At 41.0% G+C, this 22,687-nt stretch overlaps 3 protein-coding genes across 5 annotated transcripts in view; 2 read left to right on the top strand and 1 right to left on the bottom strand.

Moving 5' to 3' along the window:
• On the top strand, window positions 1-6,918 carry ephx5 (epoxide hydrolase 5). Its single transcript, XM_072676792.1, has 9 exons — window positions 1-234; window positions 1,460-1,670; window positions 2,144-2,324; window positions 2,410-2,619; window positions 3,122-3,251; window positions 3,801-4,015; window positions 4,803-4,911; window positions 5,469-5,594; window positions 6,433-6,918. Exons 1-9 carry the CDS (start codon window positions 212-214, stop codon window positions 6,641-6,643), a joined length of 1,416 nt encoding a protein of 471 aa, XP_072532893.1. The 5' UTR covers window positions 1-211; the 3' UTR covers window positions 6,644-6,918.
• Window positions 6,919-10,333: 3,415 nt separating this feature from the next.
• On the bottom strand, window positions 10,334-12,352 carry mad2l1bp (MAD2L1 binding protein). The gene is made up of 2 exons (XM_072676721.1): window positions 12,134-12,352; window positions 10,334-11,079 (listed from the first exon to the last, which is right to left on the bottom strand). The coding sequence occupies exons 1-2, from the start codon at window positions 12,350-12,352 to the stop codon at window positions 10,549-10,551; spliced, it is 750 nt and encodes a 249-aa protein (XP_072532822.1). The 3' UTR covers window positions 10,334-10,548.
• Window positions 12,353-20,907: 8,555 nt separating this feature from the next.
• Window positions 20,908-22,687, top strand: part of macrod2 (mono-ADP ribosylhydrolase 2) — a 931,382-nt gene continuing 929,602 nt past the window's right edge. For 2 of the 3 annotated variants that reach the window (XM_072677422.1, XM_072677421.1), the window contains exon 1: window positions 20,909-21,165. In XM_072677422.1, the coding sequence (XP_072533523.1) occupies window positions 21,129-21,165 (37 nt within the window). In that variant the 5' untranslated portion in view covers window positions 20,909-21,128. Of the gene's footprint in view, window positions 21,166-22,687 lie in introns of all 3 variants that reach the window. The other variant, XM_072677423.1, reaches the window with a different exon arrangement.

The following is a 22,687-nucleotide window of genomic DNA, read 5'->3' as shown; positions in this document are numbered from 1 at the left end:
TGGGTGGGTGGGGAAACACCGCGCGACCAAACAGGAACTCCTGATCCTGATCCTGATCCTGATCCTAAACTCCTCGCGCACTTTAGCTAAACTTAACCTTCGGACTCTGGAAGCGCTGAAGGGAACTGCACACGCATGCAGGCTGTCTAGGTTTCTGTAGTGCACGAGCGTATTGCTACAACCGCCGTGGGTGGAGGTCTGTCACGAAATCATGCAGACTGTGGAGAATATCCAGTGAGTAGGACTACGCTTTGTTAATAGGGGGGTGAGACGGGGCATTTGGAGTTGTGGAGAGGTCCTCGAGGTCCTCGACAAGCTTGCCTGTTGAGGTGGTCACTTTTACAAGCTGTTCGTACCGTAATGGGAAACAATGGGCTGTAGCTTTGCCAGGCCTCTGAAAGGAGGCCATTCACTCATTCCCTGGTAGTGCTAACCCCTCTACAGCAGGACAGCTCTAATATAAACACAACAGTGGTAGAAATATTCACAAAACTAGGAACTCTCTATTATGTGCAAATATAAGATAATATAAACATAATTTAAGAGCATATACAAAAGATCATTTGTGTCTTTTAAATATTTAATCAATATTACAGTTGTACAAAAGTTAAATATTAAATATATACAAAATCTATGGCAGCAGTTGTTTTGTGGGGTAGTGCAAAGCGTGGACTACAACCAAGTTGTGATGGTGCAACCTAGATAGAGGGTATAGTACAGATTATAGTAATGGCAATGATAAAACAATAAATATGCCAGTCGCAGTAACATCAAACAGAAAGTTTTTACGAGAATTTATAAATTAATTATGAATTATTTTTAATTAATTAATTTATTAATTAATTAAAAATAAATTGACATGTCGAAAGGTGTGTCGCTGCAAGCCGCTCATGGACAGCGCATAATCACCTGGTTTAAAGACGTTGTCGAGTTCAGGGAAGAAGGGGTTACATTCAATATATTGCGATATTGTATATATCTATAAGCTATAGATCACAATTTAAAAAAAAAATAATTGTATGAAAATTGTCATAGTATAAAAAGCACAACATCATACCATCATAATATCTGAGTAATCAGAACAGTGGGATCTGGAGACAAGAGTACAGTACTGCCATCTAGTGGTCAGGGTTCAAACAACACAAAATGAACCACTGTCTGCCACCAAACCTTACATGTCTTTGAGAATCGAGACAGTATTGCATAACATATCACAGTATTTCAATATATTCTTGTTTTCCTACACCCCTAGTCTTCACAGACTGCTCACTTAAGAGGAAAGGCATATTTCTGAATATGGAAAATGGCATTTACGTGTTGCCATCATGTCAAGTACTCCACCACTTAAAGCTGTAATAGTCTTCTGCAAAAACCAAACAAAAAAAAACCATTATTTGTATTTTCTGCTATTATCCAGTTCACCTGTGGTACACTGACAATTTTCTCTTGTCTTTTGCAGAAAAGCCCTCTCTGAGCTTGACCCCTGCAAATTGAAAGTACTGGCACTTTCCTCTGTTGGAATTGGGGGTCTTTTATGCTATCTGGCTTGGAGGAGACAGCCAAAGAAGGTCCCAGTTGGGAATGGCTGGTGGAGGGTAGGAGAGAGGCCTTCCACTGAGGACAGAACAATACGTCCTTTTGTTGTGGAGACCTCTGAAGATATGATACAGGTGATCATTTTTTCTTAATTTTAACTGTATCTGACATCCAGCACACTGGGTATCGGATCATAGCATAGTGGTTGGTGTGGCGCAACAGATAACCTGCCAGTGAGCTACCACACCATGTGGGAGACTGGGGTTCGATTCCCGGTCTGGGTGACTATGCTGCGCTACACCAATAAGAGTCCTTGGGCAAGACTCCTAACACTACGTTGGCCCTCCTCTGTAATACGAGTAACCATGTAAGTCGCTCTGGATAAGATGCCATAAATGTAAATGTAAATGTAGCAATCTCTACACTATAACATGAGTCAATAAGAAGTCCATGGTTTAATACCCAAACAGACTTCCAAAAACCATGGCTTCACGGTTTGGTACATTCCCCCGTTTGAGAAGTACCTAGTTGGTAAAACAGGTTGATTATTTGTATTATAGTTCGATTCATAAATGGCATTAAAACCAATAATATCTGCTCCTTTCAGGATCTTCATGAACGTATCGACAAAATGAGATACACAGACAGTCTGGAAGATGCTCGATTCCACTATGGCTTTAACTCTGCCCATCTCAAAAAGGTGGCCTCATACTGGAGGCATGATTTTAACTGGCAGAAACAGGTTAAGGTGCTCAACAAGTACCCTCACTTCAAAACCAACATTGAGGGTGAGTATGTTTACACACTTCTCTAGGATGCCACATATGAGCTCTGAAACGTTAGCATGGTTTAATTCTGTATGTATCTTCACAGGTCTGGATGTGCATTTCATACATGTGAAGCCTGTCCCACGTGCTGGGCAGAAGGTCCTGCCTTTAATGATGGTGCATGGCTGGCCTGGTTCCTTCTTTGAGTTCTACAAGATCATTCCTATGCTCATTGAGACGGAGGGAGACTTTGTTTTTGAGGTCATCTGCCCCTCTATTCCAGGTTATGGCTACTCTGAAGCTCCCCAGATTCAAGGTGAGACTTCAGACATGCATTAAATCACTAGTTTATTAGGTAAGCCTACCTTGTACCTATAAACCTGGCCATATTATTAGATACACTTAACATACTGGACCACTTTTTAGGGAGAAATGGTGCTTAAATGAATACCTCTTTCAAAACAAACCATCACAGGACCATTGCTGACCAGATATTATTTGGGTTGTGGTTCATTCCACTATGGAAGTAGCTTGCTAGTAAGTGTACCTGATAATGTGACCAGTGGATTTAGGTACAAGGGTAAGTAACTATGTGTGGTACTGCATAGACCTACATTGTAAGGGCTTACAATAAACAGTCTAGTTGTGACTTGAGTATGTACTTAGCATTGCTAGCTAATATTCCTAGTTTCTTTTCTTATTAACTCTTACATGTCGGCCTGTATGGTGTTTATGCCCTAGTCATATATTACTGCGAACTGAAAACATTATTTTAATATTCTTATCACATGTTTAAAGCATGATTTGTAATATGGCAGGATTCAATTCAATGGGTGCTGCACGTATCTTCCATAAACTGATGGACAGACTGGAGTTCACTGACTATTACCTTCAAGGAGGGGACTGGGGAGCCTTCATCACCACCACCATGGCTCTGATGAAGCCTGAGTGAGATAAATAATTTTGCACACATGAAAAAGTATATTTTAACGACACAAACCCATATTAACCACATAATACCCAAGGTATTGAGGTGCTGTCATTTAATGCTGACATTAGAAGTGGGAAAATAGTGATACACTGAATAATATGGAGATTGTTGTCATACACTTTAATGTTTTTAATGAATTATACAGAACCAGTAAACAACAACAACTATTGTACAATAGTTTACTATTTCATTGTCATTAACTGCATAGCAACTAGTGGCTCATTGGATGGCAGCCTGCTATGTCATTACCTTCTTTTATTAATTTCTTGAGATTTTTATAAATGTGGCACTGCTGTTTTGCTGGTGCATTTTTGTCTTTTTCAATTAGTTTTTTCAATCTCATGATACATTTATGTCAAATGTGAAAAATGTCTAATGTTACTGTGAGATTATATATCTTTTGGTAGATAACTTTATATCCCTAATCTGAAAGTTATTACTAGTTATTGTTATGCAGAGCTTATTCTGCAGTTTTACACACAGTCTTCCTTCTTCTTTGGTCTTAGGTGCGTTCGGGGTCTGCATCTCAACATGGTCAATGCCAAGGCAGGAGGCCTTATGAGCACTGTCTCTCTCCTCATTGGCCGCTACTTGCCTTTCCTGGTGGGATTCACCAGAGAAGATGTCCGCCGAATGTATCCTTTCATGCAAAAGAATGTGTATGAAATACTGCGAGAATCTGGCTACATGCACATCCAGGCCACCAAACCGGACACTGCAGGTACTGTACTGGAAGCTTAATTCTAGCTACAACCATATTTTGTCTTGCCTGGCAAAGAGTGGGCCTTTAATGTGTTTAAACAACTTCAGCAGTAAACACTCAGATTGTGAATGTAGTGCTAACAGTGGGTAAGTTTGTATTAGAGCTGAGCGTATTGATATGTATCATACACTCTACTAATACTTAAAGAGGCTACTGTGTGTAGCGTTCTCCCTTATTGCATAATTCGAAACATCACATGAGGAGCACATGAATGATGAATGTGATTTACACACATACAACTTCACAGGAGGAGGAAAAAACCTTTTAACTTTCATCGTGACATTTTAAAAATAGACATTCATCATCATGGCAAGATGTAAAAGAACAGCAAAACTTGACTCAATTTTGACATAATGTGAATCTTTATTCTTTAACCAGTAGGAATAGGACCAATAGCAATGCTCCAAAAAGACCTGGAATAAAATCTTTTTACATAACTTCGATTAAACGTTAAAAATGTTTTATCCTTCTTGTGTAAAGTTGCCATTTTGTTTATACGAGGCTTTAACCAGATAGCGATCATATGTACATTACATCTGTGTAAAAATTTGAATATCGAATACAGTGGGCTTCTCAGTCATGCAGCCATATCACAATCTCAATGGTCATCAATACCGCCATATAAAACGTAACATATTGTATAGCCCAGTTTGTACCAGTTTGTAAATGTGTGAAAATCAGCGGACATTGGGCTTATGATTGTTTTGTAGAATGTTAACTTGGTGGAGTTTGTCTCCCCTCACAGGCTGTGGAGTAAATGACTCCCCAGTTGGTCTGGCTGCCTACATCTTGGAGAAGTTCAGCACCTGGACTGATTTTGAGAACAGGGACCTTGAGGATGGGGGTTTAGAGAGGTAAAAAAAGAAAAGTTGTTACTTATGGTGGCTAGTAACCTGTTACATTGACAAACATAGTTACAGTTATGTAACTTAGTGAACATACTTCAGTAGAAGACATGTTGTGTTGTTATGTAAATACTCTGAGAAATACAAATCCATCAACATTTTCATGAATTTTAGCCCTGTCCATTAGGAAAAAGCTGCGGGACAATCCTACTGGACAGTCATCACTTGAGGCTTATAATAATACTGTATATTATAGACCTGTATTGGCTGCTTTGCTGTTCCTTACGTCTCATTTTTGAGCTACGCCACAAGGATTTCTAAAAGACAAGAATAGCACATTATAAACTTTACTTCAGTTCAAACCGAAAATTTGACTATTGAAATCATATGCACAATGCTATGAACTGATTGTCCTAGATGTGGCAGCAAAATAGCACCATATAAATAACTCACATATATGTTTATTATTAATGTGATACAATAACTTAGAAGCCTACATTGCATTCATGATTGTTGGGCTAATAAGAGCTAAATAAGGCTAAAGAAGAGTCTTTGTTCTGCCATAGAAAGTACAGTCTGGATGACCTCCTTACCAACGTCATGATCTACTGGACTACAGGCTCCATCATCCCATCCATGCGCTTTTACAAAGAGAACATGGGTGCAGACTTTCGTAAAACAATGAACAATACGTGAGTAATATCTGTTCACAGTATAATAGGTGTGTAACCGTACACAAAGGTCGGTACGAGTGCAGTACAACAGAAAAAAACATAAGACTAACCCAGGTTTCTGTTTATTTAGCTTGAATAGACATTTGTGCAAATGACTGTTTTTTCCATCTGCATAGCGCCCCCTGAGGTAGTTAATACAGCCTGCAGTGTGTTAATTAAGCAGTAAAGTGCCAACATGCACACAAAAACGCCAGTCCAGTCCACCATGATTTCACGACTTGATGTACGATAACTTTTGAGTCGTTTTAAATCTAAAGATGAAAATAGTAAGAGGTAACGGCTAAAGAGTTACCATACAGTTACCATAGCAATACTCCTAAACCACTACAGTTCCCACAGCACCATGCAAATCCATGCAAAGGTTTCTGGGTGGCACGCTGCTGGTGAAATTGCCGTATTTATCATAGTAGCATATACCGTGTATTCTCTGTGCGACTGCATTAACTGAACTGTGACCTCCGTATCACGGCAGTTTGGTATGAATACACATACTGTTACACTCTTACAATATAAGGCGGGATAAATTAGCAGAGGAGGGAACATGCCTGCCTATTGTGCATACTTGGTTACCTCCTTGAATATACACGACTACACTACGATCCCCAGATGTAGTCACTTGCACTGGAACTGCATGGCTAATGCAATGACCAACAAGTGGGAGCTTATGGTCACAAATTAGCATTAAACATCAGCATGTTGATCAGCTGCATTTTGGGTATGTAAAAAAAACTGTATCTAGGTGGGTAAATAACTGATAGGTGGGTAAATAACTGATGTGAGTATTTTGTTCTCACAGAACAAAAGTGCATGTACCAACGGGACTGGCAGCATTTCCACATGAGCTCTTGCACTGCCCCTGGGTCTGGGCCAGCTCAAGGTTCAAGGACCTTCGCTCTTTCACCTACATGCCACGAGGCGGGCACTTCGCAGCCTTTGAGGAACCTGCGCTACTGGCCCAAGACTTGTTGCAGTTTGTGAAGAAAGTGGAGAGCAAGAGGCCTAAATAATTACTGCGTTCCAGTGCACTGTGAGATTGCATTGTTTTGGGAAATGAAGAAGAAAAATCAAGTGAAAAAAACTGAAGTAATCATTAACTTTAAAGCTTTTAAGCACCAAATGGATAAGCATTCCACATATCAGTTGCACTTCCTTTATATATATGCATAAAGAATAATGATCACAGCATTGCTGTTGTACTGTTGTACATGTCCATGACATGTTGTCATGTGATGAATCATGTGTGATTCGCAAAGCGAATTTGATAAAGAATCAATGTCTATAAGTGTGGGTGCTTGTATTTCTTAATAACAAAACCGAAACCTTTTCTTGCTATGCAGGAAGGGACTTCAATTCCATGAACAAACTGGCTGCTTTAACGTGTTTTAACATGTATGTCAGGATTATCAGCAGAGTAACTTTCAACAATCTTAGAGCTGCAACCATTTGCTGCAGGATTTATTGGCCAGGTATGTTTGCATATATAAGGAAGTTGCCTTTAGTTACACAGTAGGCCACAGTTCACAAACACAATGTCACACACACACACACACACACACACACACACACATTTATTCATGTAAGCTTGAATGTGTGTCTACATTTTTGTCTACTGTTAAATAAGTAGTGGGTCAGTGGTTAGTGCACCAAGCTATTGATGACAGGGTTGTGGGTTTGATACCTGGGTTTGATACCTGGGCCAGTCCCTTAACCCTCTCTGCTCCCCAGGTGCCTCAGAGGGGAGTCGTGGCTTAGAAGTCCTGGTTAGAAGTGGGCTTGAGACCAGGTCACCGGTTCAAACCCTACTGGCAGGTAAGAATTGGGGGTGGGGGCAGAGCTCCACGCCTTCAACCCATGGCTGAAGTGCCCTTGAACAAGGCACCTTACCCCCTACTGCTCCCTGGAGCGCTTCAGGTGTGTGTGCTCACTACCACGAATGGGACCGATGCGGAGCACACATTTCACTGTACATTTTACAAATCCTTGCACCTTTACCTTTTTAGATGGCTGCCCACTGTTCCAGGCACCTGTCCTCACTGGGTCACACAGTGTGTGTTTGCTTACTGGACCGCTGGATTGTGCACAGAGGAGTTAAAGGCAGAGTCCACATTTCATCTGTGTCTGACGCAAATGGTGAATATGGTTGTCTTGTCAAATAAAGGTATTTAAAGTGCTGAGAGCAGCAGCTAGGTAAGTACAAATGCAAGTATAGGGATGAACATGTGCCGCAGTAGTTCCAGTGTGATGTAATGTTTTAACAGTGACTGGCTAAAGCACCTTCCTGAGGGGAGGAGCTGAAACAAGTAATGGCCAGGGTGTGAAGGCTCAGTAATGACTTTTGGGTGTTGTGCAATTGAGCATGGTGTGCAGGAGCACACTATGGTTTTCTTTGCAGACCTTAAGATATGAAGGTCTAGGTTTGATGGCAGAGTTGCATCAGACTCCATGACAGCTGTGTAGAACTGACACAGCAGCTGCTGAGGAAGGTTGCAGGAACAGTTCATCCTGTGCCGAGCTCAAAAAAATGTGTGCACATGACCCGACCATTGGATGTTAAACTCATTTATTGTTTTTTTTCTTAACAATATAGTTTGTTTTAAATTAGTTCTGTTTAATAAAAAGTATTTTCAGCTAACATTTATTTAGTTGTCCCTAGGTAACACTTTACTTGAATGTTCCATTGCCTCATCGATGCTCACAACACAACCTGTGAAACATTTTGAATTTTGAAACACCTTATCCAGATAATGTACCACATATTAGGAGTAAAGTCAATATAAATGCCATTCTAAACCAGGTTTGTTGCTTAGCTAGCTGGGTACCTCGGCTAGTATGCTAATGCAAGGAAACTACTACAAGTATTACACATAAATAATTTCAGCTATAAATTGAAAAATATCAGAAACCAGACGACAATGGAAACAGACGTCATGCATTTATAACAAGCTAAAATGAGCTGTCCTACATATTGCATAAGCACATTTGGATTAGTTTCAATTAATAGTAAGCAGTATTATGCCTATATGTGTCTGTATTTTGCTATATATGCTGTTATATGCTATATTTCCTGTTTTTTAGGGAGCAATTCCTGGCCGTTGGGACTACATGCTGCTGTCTGATGAGGATGCCTGTTTAAATGGCTGTTCTAATCAGATTCCTCAGGTGCTGTTCATTATTTTAGCCTACCTCTACAGTTTCTATTTATTAACACTGATGAACCAATTGGGTTCCTGGGTTGTTACTGTGCTATAATCAGTAACTCAGCAGCTGGGCTACTCAAAAGTGCTCCCACCCAGCCGAGTGAAAATAGGTCAGCAAACTGACCCAATAGGCTTAACCCAACATTTGAGTAGACAAACCAGAGTGGGCTTTCCTTGTGATTGCTTTGATGTTGATATCCCACTTCAGGCATTTTCTAGGTACTTTTAACAACCATCACAGTCTTGTCAAGGATGGTAAGGGTAGGGGTGAGGGGGGCTTCTTCCTGTGCAAGTTTACCATCATTCCCTCCCTGTTTGGAGTGTGTTCAGCTCCAGAGGACCAGCTGTTCAACCACCTGTCTGTAAGCAGACTCGTCATCATCTCATTTGAGACAAAAGACTGTGGTGTCGTCAGCAAACTTTAAGATTTTGACAGGGGGTTTGTGGAGGTGCACAGTGAGAACAGTCGGTGGGAGAGCACACATCCTTCAGGAGTGCCAGTACTGACTGTTCGAGTGCATGAGGAGATTTTTCTCTGCCTAATCTGCTGCTTTCCAAATGTGAGGACGCTGATGATCCACTGAACATTAAGGAAATGGATTCTGGAGTATGTCCTTGGCTGGTCAAGGTGGTGAAATATAAGGTAAAGTGTCATGTTCACCGCATCATCCATCCCTGAGATTTGTGTTCCTTCGGTCTGAAGTGAGGTGCATTTAGGGTCTGCATCTTAACATGATCAACACTAGGCCAGAAAGCACTACATTACAACCATCATCTCCCTCCATTAGTCATAGTGTGAGGCACTGTGTTACTTAAAGTAACCAAGATCATTACTTAGAATAAGTGTCCTTGTACTTGGACATAGTGTACATCTGTCATATGGGGGAAAAAACTGGTGTATTTCATTAAAATTTCCAATCATTCCGGTAAGTAAGTACAAGGATACATGCCAAATTCACATACCAAAACAAATGACTTCCACAGCTTTTAGGATTTAGTTTCTTTGAGAATTTAATAAAAAAATTATACAGAAAAGTAATAATACTTGGCACCATGAATAAAAGACAACCAACAGTTAGGAAATCAAGCTTGAGGACATTCACGGAGTAATAATTTAGACACGACTGCCACATTATTTTTTTGTTTTAAATGAGATGACTGACATTTTAAAAATGTATTATCATTGTTCATAGATTTTTTAATAATAAAATGCACCTAAAATTCAATTGTAAATACCTGACATCGATGCTACCTGTGAAACATTCATCTGAGGTGAAGTAATGGTTTAGCTAAAATCTGTTCCTGAATGAGGCATGTAAAATGAGAGTTCCCTGAGGGTGGAGTTAGGTTTAGGATCATGAAGATTCTCTGCTGCAGAGTAACATGCTTTATTTGCATTCGCTCCTAAAAAAGGAGAGAAGCTATGCGAGAACCACTAGTGGTTTCATTCAGAATCTTTAAATGCTCTTAAGAACTAAAAAACTCCACGCAATTTAAAGACTGAAGGAAATGAGGTAAATAACCTTCACATAATGTAAACTTTAAAAACAGTCTTTATGCTCAAACATCTTAACAATAGCTGTTGTTATCAACCCCATTAACCACCCATTTCAGCGATTTCTATAGAACCAAAAGGTTCTCCTATGGCATCATGTTGAGGAACCCTTTTTAGCACCTTAAATATAAACAACGCTAGACTTCCATTCAGTTCCCTGTCATTTACAGAATCCCTTGACAGTCACTGGAGCTTGGAACCATATGTAATTCTCCCAGTCTCTAGTGGCTGCCTTTGCTTGTCCACTCAACGAAGTGTCGGAGGCTAATAAAATCACCTGCTTCTTTACTCTTGTGGGAATTCTGAAGTCAACCTTTGGCTTAAACCATGCAACACCACAGTCCCGGTGGGCGAGCGCCATGACTGTAGTGGCCATGAGGCGCACTGGTTTTACATCAGATAGCAAGTCAGCCACAAACAGTGCTCGGAAAAGCTGCCTCAAACAAGAGGACGTCCTCAAAGTGCTCTCTCCACCTCCCGCGACCAAAGCCTCCATGTTGACCTCGTACAGCTCAGTGGGGAGGACTGTAGAGCCACCCAGCATGAAGAGCACTCGTGGGACGTGGCTGAGAGAGAAAAGGGCCTCTAGATTACCCAGCACGTCGTCCAGTTCCTGTAGTGTCCTCTGGCATCGATGCCAGTTCAGGCCTCCAGACGTTTTGGTGGATTTCTTCACTGCTGCTTCCTCTGACTTTATGGAAAAGGAGGGAAAAAAGGACTGAATTACTAAATATAGAAGATACAAAACTCTATAAAACAGGCATGCAAGATAAATAAGCACACAAATGGAAAAATGTATAGTCAATATTTGCAATTGATGACATAGTAGGCCTAATTTTCGCAATTTTGGACAATATACTGTCTCAGATATTTGTGTAACTTAAGGCCATTTAATGCCAGTGATACGAAGATAATATAATAGCAGGATCATTTTCAACTATGTTTAACAGCAGGATCTCCTTGTCTATAAAGCGAGTCAATGTCATTTGTGAGTTTGCGTGCCACTCTTTTCTACATGATGAACGTCACTGTCTGCTCACAGACTTGCGCCCCAACCTTCGACAGGGAGCATGTATATAAACACAAAAAACTACTGATGTCATGTCCGTATATTGTACCAACTTGGAGACCCATTAATTATTTGTTGCTTCCAAACTTCTGGCTGGTAGTGTTGGTCTATTAGGGAAGGGCAATATGATATTTTGATATTTTGTCAAATTGCTATGAATTTTGTTATTGTGATATACTCATAAAAGTATATTGTTGAAATTGTCAGTACTGACAAACACTGACCAACTGCATTTTGACTCGAATATAGGAGCATACAGAATGTTCAGACTACACAAGGGTTAAGGCATGGCAATGTTTTTTTAGACACTGGTCTGTTTGACCAAGTGTGAAGTATGTGTGTTTAAGGGGCTGGATATGGTCCAGTGTTTGGATCTCTGCATCTCCTGAACAAGGAGGCATGGGGATCACGTCAAGTGAGCCCTAATAGGGCGACAGCTACCTGCTCTCAGCTGTACATGTCAAGGAGCTTCATTGGTTCCTTGATCTTAGCCCATTACTCCGTGTTTCAAGTTTGAGAATGGTGGGGAAAGCAACGTCTGAAAAGTAATAACGGCTCCTCTTCCGATCATAAAATAAGCACCGAAATGAGCACGGAATCAGGCCTGTGTGTGGACTATTCAGGGCATGAACCCCATGTACTTGGTTGAAGTTCTTTTGAGCAAACACTCTTTTACCTGTATGGACGTGTGCTGTTGTTTCTGAAAGAACACCATCTGGTCATAGGTCATGGGCAGCTGCTGTCGCTGATACAGGACACACTTGAAGAGCTCACAGACCAACCTACAGCAGCCGTCCTGAGTCACAGTGCCGGGAAACACAACGTCCACGCGTCCTTCCTCTTTGGCTTTTCTTGCAATCTCCTCATCGTCACAAGAAGCCTGCCATGCAGACATCGTCCTACATTTAGAGTCGTCCTGCGTGGCTGACTCAGGGAGAATAGCGTCCGTAGGCAGGGAACCTTGAAAGAACAATTGTTGGAAATACCGCTTAAGAACAGGGAAATTAACTGTGCTCAACATGGTATGGCTACTTTATTGAGAAGTACATAGCACACCATTTTTAATGAGACTTCTATAACAATAACGCCTGGGCTGTGGCCCTGAAGACCCGTGGACCTCAAAAACTGACTGCATGACTGCAATATAGGATAAATGACAGCTGAGCAACTCTTTCTGACTGCCAGCGTTTTCCATATTCCTGGCCTCTCCAATACCAGTCCTGGAAAGTCTATACACATTACTATACACAAGCTGGTGCTTGCTCTCTTCTGGCACATCTGAACTCAGTAACAAGCTCTTCTTGTACTGGGCCTTGTACTGCTGTATAGGATTATTACATGGTATATATACATACACAACCATACGGTCTCTGTGTACCTATACGGTATAAAGTACAACGTAAAGGGCAAATACAATGGTGAATTAGTCCTATATAAAGCAGACAAATATATATATATATATATATATATATATATATATATATATATATATATATATATATATATATTATTATTATTTTTTATTTTTTTTTTTTACACACATTTTACACAAATCTCCTACAGCCTATCAGGGTAAATGTATTTTCTCCCATTACATTTGACATTAATATTAGAGATTAATATTAGAGGGCTTTATAAAGTTGAAATGTGATGGTATGTGTGTATATTACTGTGAGACACTAGCTGTGTGCCAAATACAGTGCAAATAACTTACCAGGAAATTAATAATTACAGTAAATAAACTATAAACAGAGAGAACTATTGATTTCTATGTTTTAAATATTGAAAATACAAGATTTACTGTACTGAGGTTGACACCTATAGCTAATCAATAGAGTTCCTACCAGGCACAAAACTTACTTGATTCCCGGTGACTTTCTGCTGCTGCTGCTGCTGCTGCTGTCCCAGAGACTACTGCAGTGCCGTCCTCGCCGTTTACTGACTCCAGCCTAACATCCACTCCCTCTTGAACCGAGCCGGTATGTCCTCCAGCCCCGGACAGCTGGGGTGCATTACCGGCACCCCGGCCTGCACCAGCCGGGGAGGGCGAGCACACCACTGCCTTTAAAGTGCCCGGATCTACCGGACTAACACAGCACGCTTCACTCACATTACTGATTTCTACTCTGTTTGGATGACAGCTTTGCTTAACATGAACTAATCGCTCTCCACGGCTCGCAGCAGGCTCGTTATTTTTGATGAGAGTCATAGTCCCGCTGCCTCTCCCGTCTTCCCTCAAGCCTTCGTCCATTTCTCCTAGTTTGAATTGAAGTGCCCTCGGTGGTGCATCATGGGAAACAGCAAAAAGTACATTATTTTCAGACAGATTCAATCGCAGAAACATCACATATCACTACACAGTGCACTATATTGAGAAAAAATGAGTATTTATACTCTCAAACGTATTAAAAAAATATATAATATAAATTTCGTTTAAAGAAAGCACGTCATGTGATCATCTGCTTGACGTCAGGAGTCCGGAAGCCTGTTCCAGAGATTTCCAGATATCTGTGTTTTTTGTATTTGTCCAGATGTGATCCTATTTGTGGCGGTGTAAATGTAACGAGTACACGTATTTCACATACATGCTTAAAGTTAAAAAACAAAGCGGCATTAAAAGGTAAAAGACAGTGGATGTAAAAAGCCTTGGTTAGATAAAGAACTGCAAACCCCATAATGCAACGCGAACATACTCGTGTTTATAGTAGCTGTAGCTGACTTTAAGTTAAGCATTTCAATTCATTTTATTATTTTCATGTATTATTCTATTCTTCTTATTATATATTTTGAACATAATATAATATATCTTTAAAAATAATATGATATATTATATTATATTGAATATATATATATATATATATATATATATATAATAAGAAGAATAGAATAATACATGAAAATAAAAAGAATTTATATATATATGTATATATACACACACACACACACACATATATATATATATATATATATATATATATATATATATATATATATATAGCACAGTGGATATAAAAAGTCTACACACCCCTTTTCAAATGCCAGGTTTTTGTGATGTAAAAAACACAAGACAAATCATTTCAGAACTTTTTCCACCTTTAATGTGACCTATAACCTGTACAATGCAATTAAAAAACAATCAGAAATCTTTCAGTTAGGTGAAGTAAAAATAAACAACTGAGATAATGTGGTTGCATAAGTGTGCACACCCTTTTATAACTGGGGGTGTGGCTGTGTTCAGATTTAACCAATTACATTCAAACTCATGTTCAATTGGAGTCAGCACACACCTGTCACCAATTAAAGTGCCTCTGATCAACCCCAAATAAAGCTCAGCTGTTCTAGTTGGCTTGTCCTGACATTTTTGTAGCCACGTTATCCAGCCCAACCCATGATTCGCAAAGAGCTGCCAGAGCGTCAGAGGGATCCCATTATTCAAAGATATCAGTCAGGTGAAGGCTACAAAAGAATTTCCAAGTCATTAAATATACCATGGAACACAGTGAAGACTGTCATCATCAAGTGGAGAAAACATGGCACAACAGTGACATTACCAAGAACAGGACGTTCGTCCAAATTTGATGATAAGACAAGAAGAACACTGGTCAGGGAGGCTGTTAAGAGGCCAACAGCAACACTGAAGGAGCTGCAAGAATTTCTGGCAAGTACTGGATGTGCAGTACATGTGACCACAATCTCCCGTCTTCTTCATATGTCTGGGCTATGGGGTCGGGTGGCAAGACGGAAGCCTTATCTTTCAAAGAAAAACATCCAAGCCTGGCTTATTTTTGCAAAAAGACATCTGAAATCTCCCAATCGCATGTGGGAAAATGTTATGGCCTGATGAAACCAAGGTTGAACTTTTTGGACATAATTCCAAAACGTATATTTGGCGCAAAAGAACACCATACCTACAGTGAAGCATGGTGGTGGCAGCATCATTCTTTGGGGCTGTTTTTCTTCAGCTGGAACTGGGGCCTTAGTCAGGGTGGACGGACTTATGAACAGTTCCAAATACCAGTCAGTGTTGGCGCACAACCTCCGGCCTTCTGTTAGAAAGCTGAAGATGAAGAGGAACTTCATCTTACAGCACAACAATGACTCAAAGCACACATCTGAATCAACAAAAGAATGGCTTCACCGGAATAAGATTAAGGCTTTGGAATGGCCCAGCCAGAGTCCAAATGGCCCAGCCAGAGAGGTGATCTGAAGAGCTGCTCATACTGCTTCGTCACACTTTCCTTTTTGAAAGTCGTTATTTAACGACTTAAACAACTGCAGATAATCAGGCCGTCTATTGTGGTTAAGGTTTTCTTCTCCTTTATAGGCAGGATAAACACTTTAAAACTGTGATTAATCATCAGTTTCGTTTTGTCCGACAGTGTAACATCCTCTTGCCTGGTACAGTAAATAGTCCCTCCCAATGCTGATCAGGATTTTCACATTGGCTGCTTTCAATGCCTGTCCTGCTTATGTTCATATTCTTCACGTCTCATTAAACATGAGTGGCTGAAAATGTTAACATTGCTAGCAAAGAACAAAGCTGGTGGGTTGGTGCAGGAGTACCATGTCTCAATTCTAAGGGCCTGTGACTGACGGGAGCCTCTTTTCATAATTGCATAATTTCATATTTTCATATTTTTTCTTAATTGCTGGAGTTCCCAGTGTAATATCATGCTCTGGCAGCGCTCCTGGGTAGGTGGAATGGTCTTGATTGTTCTGTTCCCCTGTTCGTTTTGATTCATAGCATGTTTAAAAGGTAAAGGTGCACGTATTTGTCACTGTACAGTGTACGCTGCACAGCGAAATATGTCCTCCACATTTAACCCATCTGTGGTAATGAACACACACACACTAGTGAACTAGGGGCAATGAATACACACACCCAGAGCGGTGGGCAGCCAACTCCAGTGCCCAGGGAGCAGAGAGGGTAAAGGGCCTTGCTCAAGGGCCCAACAGTGGCATCTTGCCGAGCCCGGGAATCGAACCTACAACCCTGTTATCGATAGCTCGACGCTATAACTGCTGAGCCACCACTGCCCCTACATTTAAGTTCTGTTTTACTCAGTAGACTCCTTCCAGAGTCAGGGTGGGCAGTAGGACAATATTTTACCGTATTGTGATAAATTATTATTTTGATACACATATTTTAAGCATATTGAGGATATCATCAGTGCTTCAAAGTGCTGTGCACTGATCGACAGTGTTAATTAATCCTGTTGGATTGGGTGAAGTGCTAAAATCACACAATACAAATAGGCTGTGGAAATGTCTTGAAATATCTAATAAATATAAATGTCAGTTATCATATCTAATAAATATTTATTTCCAAAGCATGGAAAGCCTAATTTCCCTTACTTTTCTTTACATGTACACAGTTCCACCTCTTCAGCCTATTGACCCATTTGAACTAATATTAGGAAGAGTGTTTTAAACTGGGCTACATCCACCTTTAATATCAGCAGCTTCGGAACAGCCAACATGTGACTAATCAGCATAACATTGTTGGTGTTGGACAAATCACTTTACTACATTTCTGTTATACTACAAAGTGTTCGTCTTTGTGAAATGTTTGTCGATAAGACACTTGCTTGCACTTAAAAATCTAAAGGGTGAAGAGAGGCTGGAAACTGGTTATGAAAAAAAAATAACGATGACTAGCCAATACATGTCTCACCTTGCCCAAAACACACCCAACATCTCCATTTGTCGTTCTCAGACAAATCAGTGTTTTTCAGAACGCAGGGTGACCGTCTGTATTCTATAAAAACAGTAATTGTCTCTGCAGAGCTGAATGGTGGGGCAGTCATTTTGAGTAATCGTTCCAAATTTAGCTTAAATGTATAACTGAACTCTCTCCATGCGATTTCACTAAATGTATTTTTTTTTTTTTTTTTTTTTTTTTTTTTTTTTTTTTTTTTTTTTAAACTTGTTAGCATACGTTTCTGATAGATTTTTAGGAGCAAATTATTTGAGATGTTGGAATTTACAGAGATGAGACTGGTCCAAGTCCAGTGTTCATTAGCTCAGCATCTCCCGTTGTGCACTAAAGAAGCACAAATCAGATTTCACACGTCTTAAATTATCGACTGCTTCTGGGGTCGGGGATAGATCATGTATTTGTACATAAGTCGTAGTGCTGCATTTTGGATCAGTTGCAAGGCCCTGAAGGCCAACATAGGAAGACCAGCCAGAGTAGAGATGACAAGAGACTCTGCAAGTATCTGGGTGGCCTGAATCCTGTGGATGCTGTAGAAGATAAACCCACATGACCAAGTTATGAGAACCGGAACTGGTCATCCAGAATTATTGTTTCTTCCCAACAAGACCAACCTTTGGAACCACTGGCCTAGTTTCTATTTTTCGGCTCTTTGAGCGTTCCCAGGCTGCTGATGGATAACATTATGCATGTATGTAATGCTCCAAAATGACTAAGAAATGAATGAGGTCATCATATCATTTTGTCAGTGCGTTAGACTTTATTTTATTTAATAGCATTTCATTTGTGCGTAAGGATGGGGTATAGACTTTTGTGAGGTAGGGTGTGAAATAAAGGCATTTGTTTGCAAACATCCAGCTCAGCTGTTCCTCATCCCAAACACGATTCTTCATCTGTGGTACATTTGGGTTTTCATTCCGTATGTATGCTTTTTTTTAAAGATTAAATTAAAGACATTTTATTCAGACTATTAGAAGTTTTTAATCTATAACAACTGAGCTGTGAACTGATCTGTGGTTTATTGAGTAAGACCAACATCTTCCAAACATCTCAAGCATCCTAAAGTCATAATAATGTGAAATACCAACATTTAGTTGTGAGGTATGATGACCGAAACCCAATGTCTGCTCAACTTCATGATCTTCACATCCACACAGTGTAAAATCTAACATTGTTAGATGTTGATATTCTGCTGGTCTGCATGGTGTCAGACCAAGTTCAACATCTGTCTAATGTTGGAGCTTGATATCCACCCATGTTCGTTTTATATGAGACTTTGATTTCCAACACGATTTTAACATTCTGTACAATACGGTGTTCTGAAGTCAACTCTGTTTTCAATTTTTACTTAGCTTCAGCATCTGTAGAACACCTTTTTGGCATCAAATTGGATTCTGGTGCCTGCTGAGAAGGTTAATTTAGGGTTGGATTCCCAGGGATTAAGCCAGGTGCTATATTACACACACACACACACATAGAAACTACATTTACATTCACACTAAATTCACAATCTAGTACATTACCACATGTAACAACAGTTTTTTTTAACCAACAAAGCAAATGAGCCTCACAAAAGCTACCCTTTTCTGCATAATTAAATCTCTTAAACAACGTCTGTGTCAGTGTTTTTATGTGAAATGGTTATTTGTAGAGAAATGTTCTACTTAGACTTCTAGAATATATCAGTTTTAACCAGTGAATCTGTCGATTTTCTGTGTTTTCATAATGCCTATAATGGTATAACCTATAAAAATACATTTTCTCTAGGGACTATTTTCCTAATGTACCTCTCCACTATTAATGGCTTTTATAAAATACATGGCAAATTTAAGTCACACTTTTGTGTAAACCCTTGTTTCAACGATTTAACTGGAATATTCGTAATGATTGTTTATGTAATATGGTTCTTCCTGTAGGCAGGAACCCTTCAGATCAGTCTGCTTCCCATCACCGCCACTGTAAACATTTCTTATCAGAACAGAGCATTTCACACCGAACCATTCTGAATGACTTTACTTACATAGTAAAGTTGTACTACTGTTTCAAAAATACAGTTGATTATCCAAAACATGTTACAACAATATTTAATGTGTGTGTGTGTGTGTGTCTTTTTTAGTTAGCATCAGGAGATGCTAGGTTAATGTTTATACAGATAAGATTGGTGACCGTCCCCACTGTTTGTTGTCAGTGTCAGCCTAGCATATCATGTTATAAACTAAAGAAGTGACCGTTAGATACTAAACTGAATGTCTTGTCTGATCAACTACACCTGGGGTCAGTGATAAATTATGTTTATTTAATTTCTTGCTAAACTACTCTAAGTATTTTAGCACCTTAGATATTGAAATGCAATGATACATAATATACTATAATTATAATAACGATAATAATGAAGACCAAGGGCACATTTTAAAAGATTAATACATTTTTAATGGAGCATCCAAGTCATCCAACATGCAGATTTTTAACACCCATGTCAAAAAAGCAGTTACCCGCTTAGTTACCCAGATTCAGTAGACATCAGACATATCAGCTGGTTTAGCACAGACAGAACCAGCCCTGATGAACGTACACCTCTCTCATGTTGTTTTACCATCCGAGTGGTGTAGTCTCCACTGTGTTTTACAAAGCACACAAGGCCATAATAAAAATTAAATAATAATAAATCAAGGAGAGCTGAGAAATAAAGATCTAGATCTAGATCTAGAGAATCACCAAACCACAGAGGCATTATCTACAAACTGAGAGCCTTAGGGACATTGGTGGGCCTGCTGAAACGTCTCCAAGGGTGCATATCATCCAGAAAGGCACCAAAGGTTCCCCAAGAAAAACAAGGACCTGCAGATCCTAGCTAAATTCAATGTTCCTGCCCTTTTTGTAAAAAGTGCCGCTCATGGGAAATCAGCAAGGTCGAAAACATTCCTCAAGTGCACAAATATTTGCTAAAGTACATAAAAAGTCCAAAGTGTAGCAGCATGTATGTTATGAACTGTTATGAAATATTGGGAGAACCAGATTCGACTCATTTAAAGGGACAGTTCAAACGAGTCGGTTCGCCTTCTCCAGCTCCAACCTTGTCCGCTTCACAAAGCGAGTCTGATTCACACTATTCTACTAGTCGAGTTGAGATTTGATTCATTTAAAGGGACAGTTCAAACGAGTCGGTTCGCCTTCTCCAGCTCCAACCTTGTCCAATTCACAAAGCGAGTCTGATTCACACTATTCTACTAGTCGAGTTGAGATTTGATTCATTTAAAGGGACAGTTCAAACGAGTCGGTTCGCCTTCTCCAGCTCCAACCTTGTCCGCTTCACAAAGCGAGTCTGAATCACACTATTCTACTAGTGGAGTTGAGATTTGATTCATTTAAAACGACAGAGTCGGTTCGCACATTTGACTCACACACCGCATCACTTGACTATTCAGATGCCCAACCGTACAGTTCTAGAGATTCACTGATTCGATTCATTCATTAAAAGGACCGTTGGAACGAATCGGTTCGCTGGGCCACATCCAACAGCTGACCGAGCGCAATGTGACAGGCCGGTTTTAAACGTGGTCCCAGCGGCGCGCGCTTCCCTTCGTTCGCTCGTTCGCGAGGCTGCCGTTGCTAACCAACCATGTCGCGACGCTCTCGCCGTTGGGCCCGCCCCTGCGCAACGGCGGTTGGCTGTCGTCCGGAGCTGCGAGGCGGAGCGGGCCAATGGCGCCGCCACTCCCCCGCCGCACTCGGTCCATGGTAGGTTGTGCGGGAGCCTCCACCGGATCCCCCGTACCACACACATACACACACACACTCACACACACTCACACACACACACAGGCTCCTCAGGTGAGGCGGCGTCTCGCTCACGAGCGGTTTCACTTTCTCTTGAGTGTCGGGGAACGCGCTCGCTGTGAGCCTGGGGTTGCTCAACGCCAAACACAACAATCCGAAGCCCACGCAGCACGGCACCATGAGCAAAAAGAAAAAGGAGTGGAGGGCTGAGAAAGGTAAAGCATCGTCTTCTGGTGGACGCCGCACGCTTAGAGCTAGCTAGCCAGCCAGCCAGCCCCCCTCTACTCCCAGTACCACCACTACTCCCGGCTCTGAGCCCCGCTGCCTGTGCGGGAATGAACCCAGAAGCAGGCAGCGGTGCAGACTGCAGCGGCGCGCGCTGTGTGTGCTGGGGGTTGGAGTCATGGCTGTTTACACCGTGTTCGCGAAGTTGCGAGAATGTTGATGACAGCTGCTGCTAGCTGCTTTTCTGCACTGCTCATTATTGTGTGTGTGTGTGTGTGTGTGTGTGTGTGTCTCTTCACCTGCTTCTGTTAAACAGCACTGCCAGCGTCCAGGGCACCTTGGATAAACTGCTGGTGGGTGAAGGAAGCCATGCTCAAAGAGGGAGAGATGCCTTGCTTGCTCTTGCTCATGTTCAGAACTTCATTTCACTTCTAGAGAACTAACTAGCTGCTAAAGCCCCTCTGAGCAGTTCACATGAGACCATGGCTTAGCCAGGGGTCTGTAGACTACCAGCACCGAGGGCTGTCCCAGCTCAGTGTGTCTCCAACAGCTCCACAACAACACAGGTTGCAGGTGAAGCAGGTGAGGCCAGTAGAGCACATTTGGTCTGACAGGTTTGTAGGTAGGTCGGTAAACAGACTGCACCAACATGGGGCATGGGCAGTGGTGGCTCAGCGGTTAGAGCGCTGGGATATCGATAACAGGGTTATGGGTTCGATTCCCGGGCAGCTCGGCAAGCTGCCACTGTTGGGCCCTTGAGCAAGGCCCTTTACCCTCTCTGCTTCCCGGGCGCTGGAGTTGGCTGCCCACCGCTCTGGGTGTGTGTGTGTGTGTACTCACTGCCCCTAACACATGTGTGTGTGTGTGAGTGTGTGTTCACTACCAGATGGGTTAAATGCGGAGGACACATTTCGCTGTGCAGTGCACACTGTACAGTGACAAATACGTGCACTTTACCTTTTTTATATGTGGATATTAAAGCGCCTACATTGGGGAAAACCAAAATCCCAGTAAATGAGCCTCGAGATGATGAGTATGGGACATTTAGCTGCAAAACAGCTGGTTTTGATTCATTTTTTAATGCCATAAAGGCCAAGATGCTTTTTTTTTTTATATATATCCGCCCATTTAGCATCACACTACCGTTATAAGGAGTGTTTCAGGCTGGGCTGCTTTTTCAGTGAGCTACAACACAGGGAAGCCAGCCAGCCAGCCAGCCAGCCAAAGTCAGTTTCTATTATATTCACAGTAAAGTACTCGTAAAAATACTCTTAAAAATCAAGCGCTGATGAGGGTTCTCCGAGCAGTGCCGTAGAAGAACCACTTTTAGTGATGTGTTATTGTGAAGAACCATTTCAGAGTATATATGACCATCACTTGATCGTTCTCAAAGGACTTCTTGTAGGTAAAAGGGTGAAGAGAGGCAGGAAAATGCAGGTGTAGAAATTAAAAATGGTTGATTGTAGTACATAAACCATGTTGGAACATTTAAATAGACCTTGGAGAAAATCA

This window comes from Salminus brasiliensis, chromosome 4 (genome assembly GCF_030463535.1).
Source record: "Salminus brasiliensis chromosome 4, fSalBra1.hap2, whole genome shotgun sequence".
NCBI classification, from domain to species: domain Eukaryota; kingdom Metazoa; phylum Chordata; class Actinopteri; order Characiformes; family Bryconidae; genus Salminus; species Salminus brasiliensis.
Note: the sequence above shows the minus strand (reverse complement) of the source record. Positions and strands in the feature narration are given on the sequence as shown.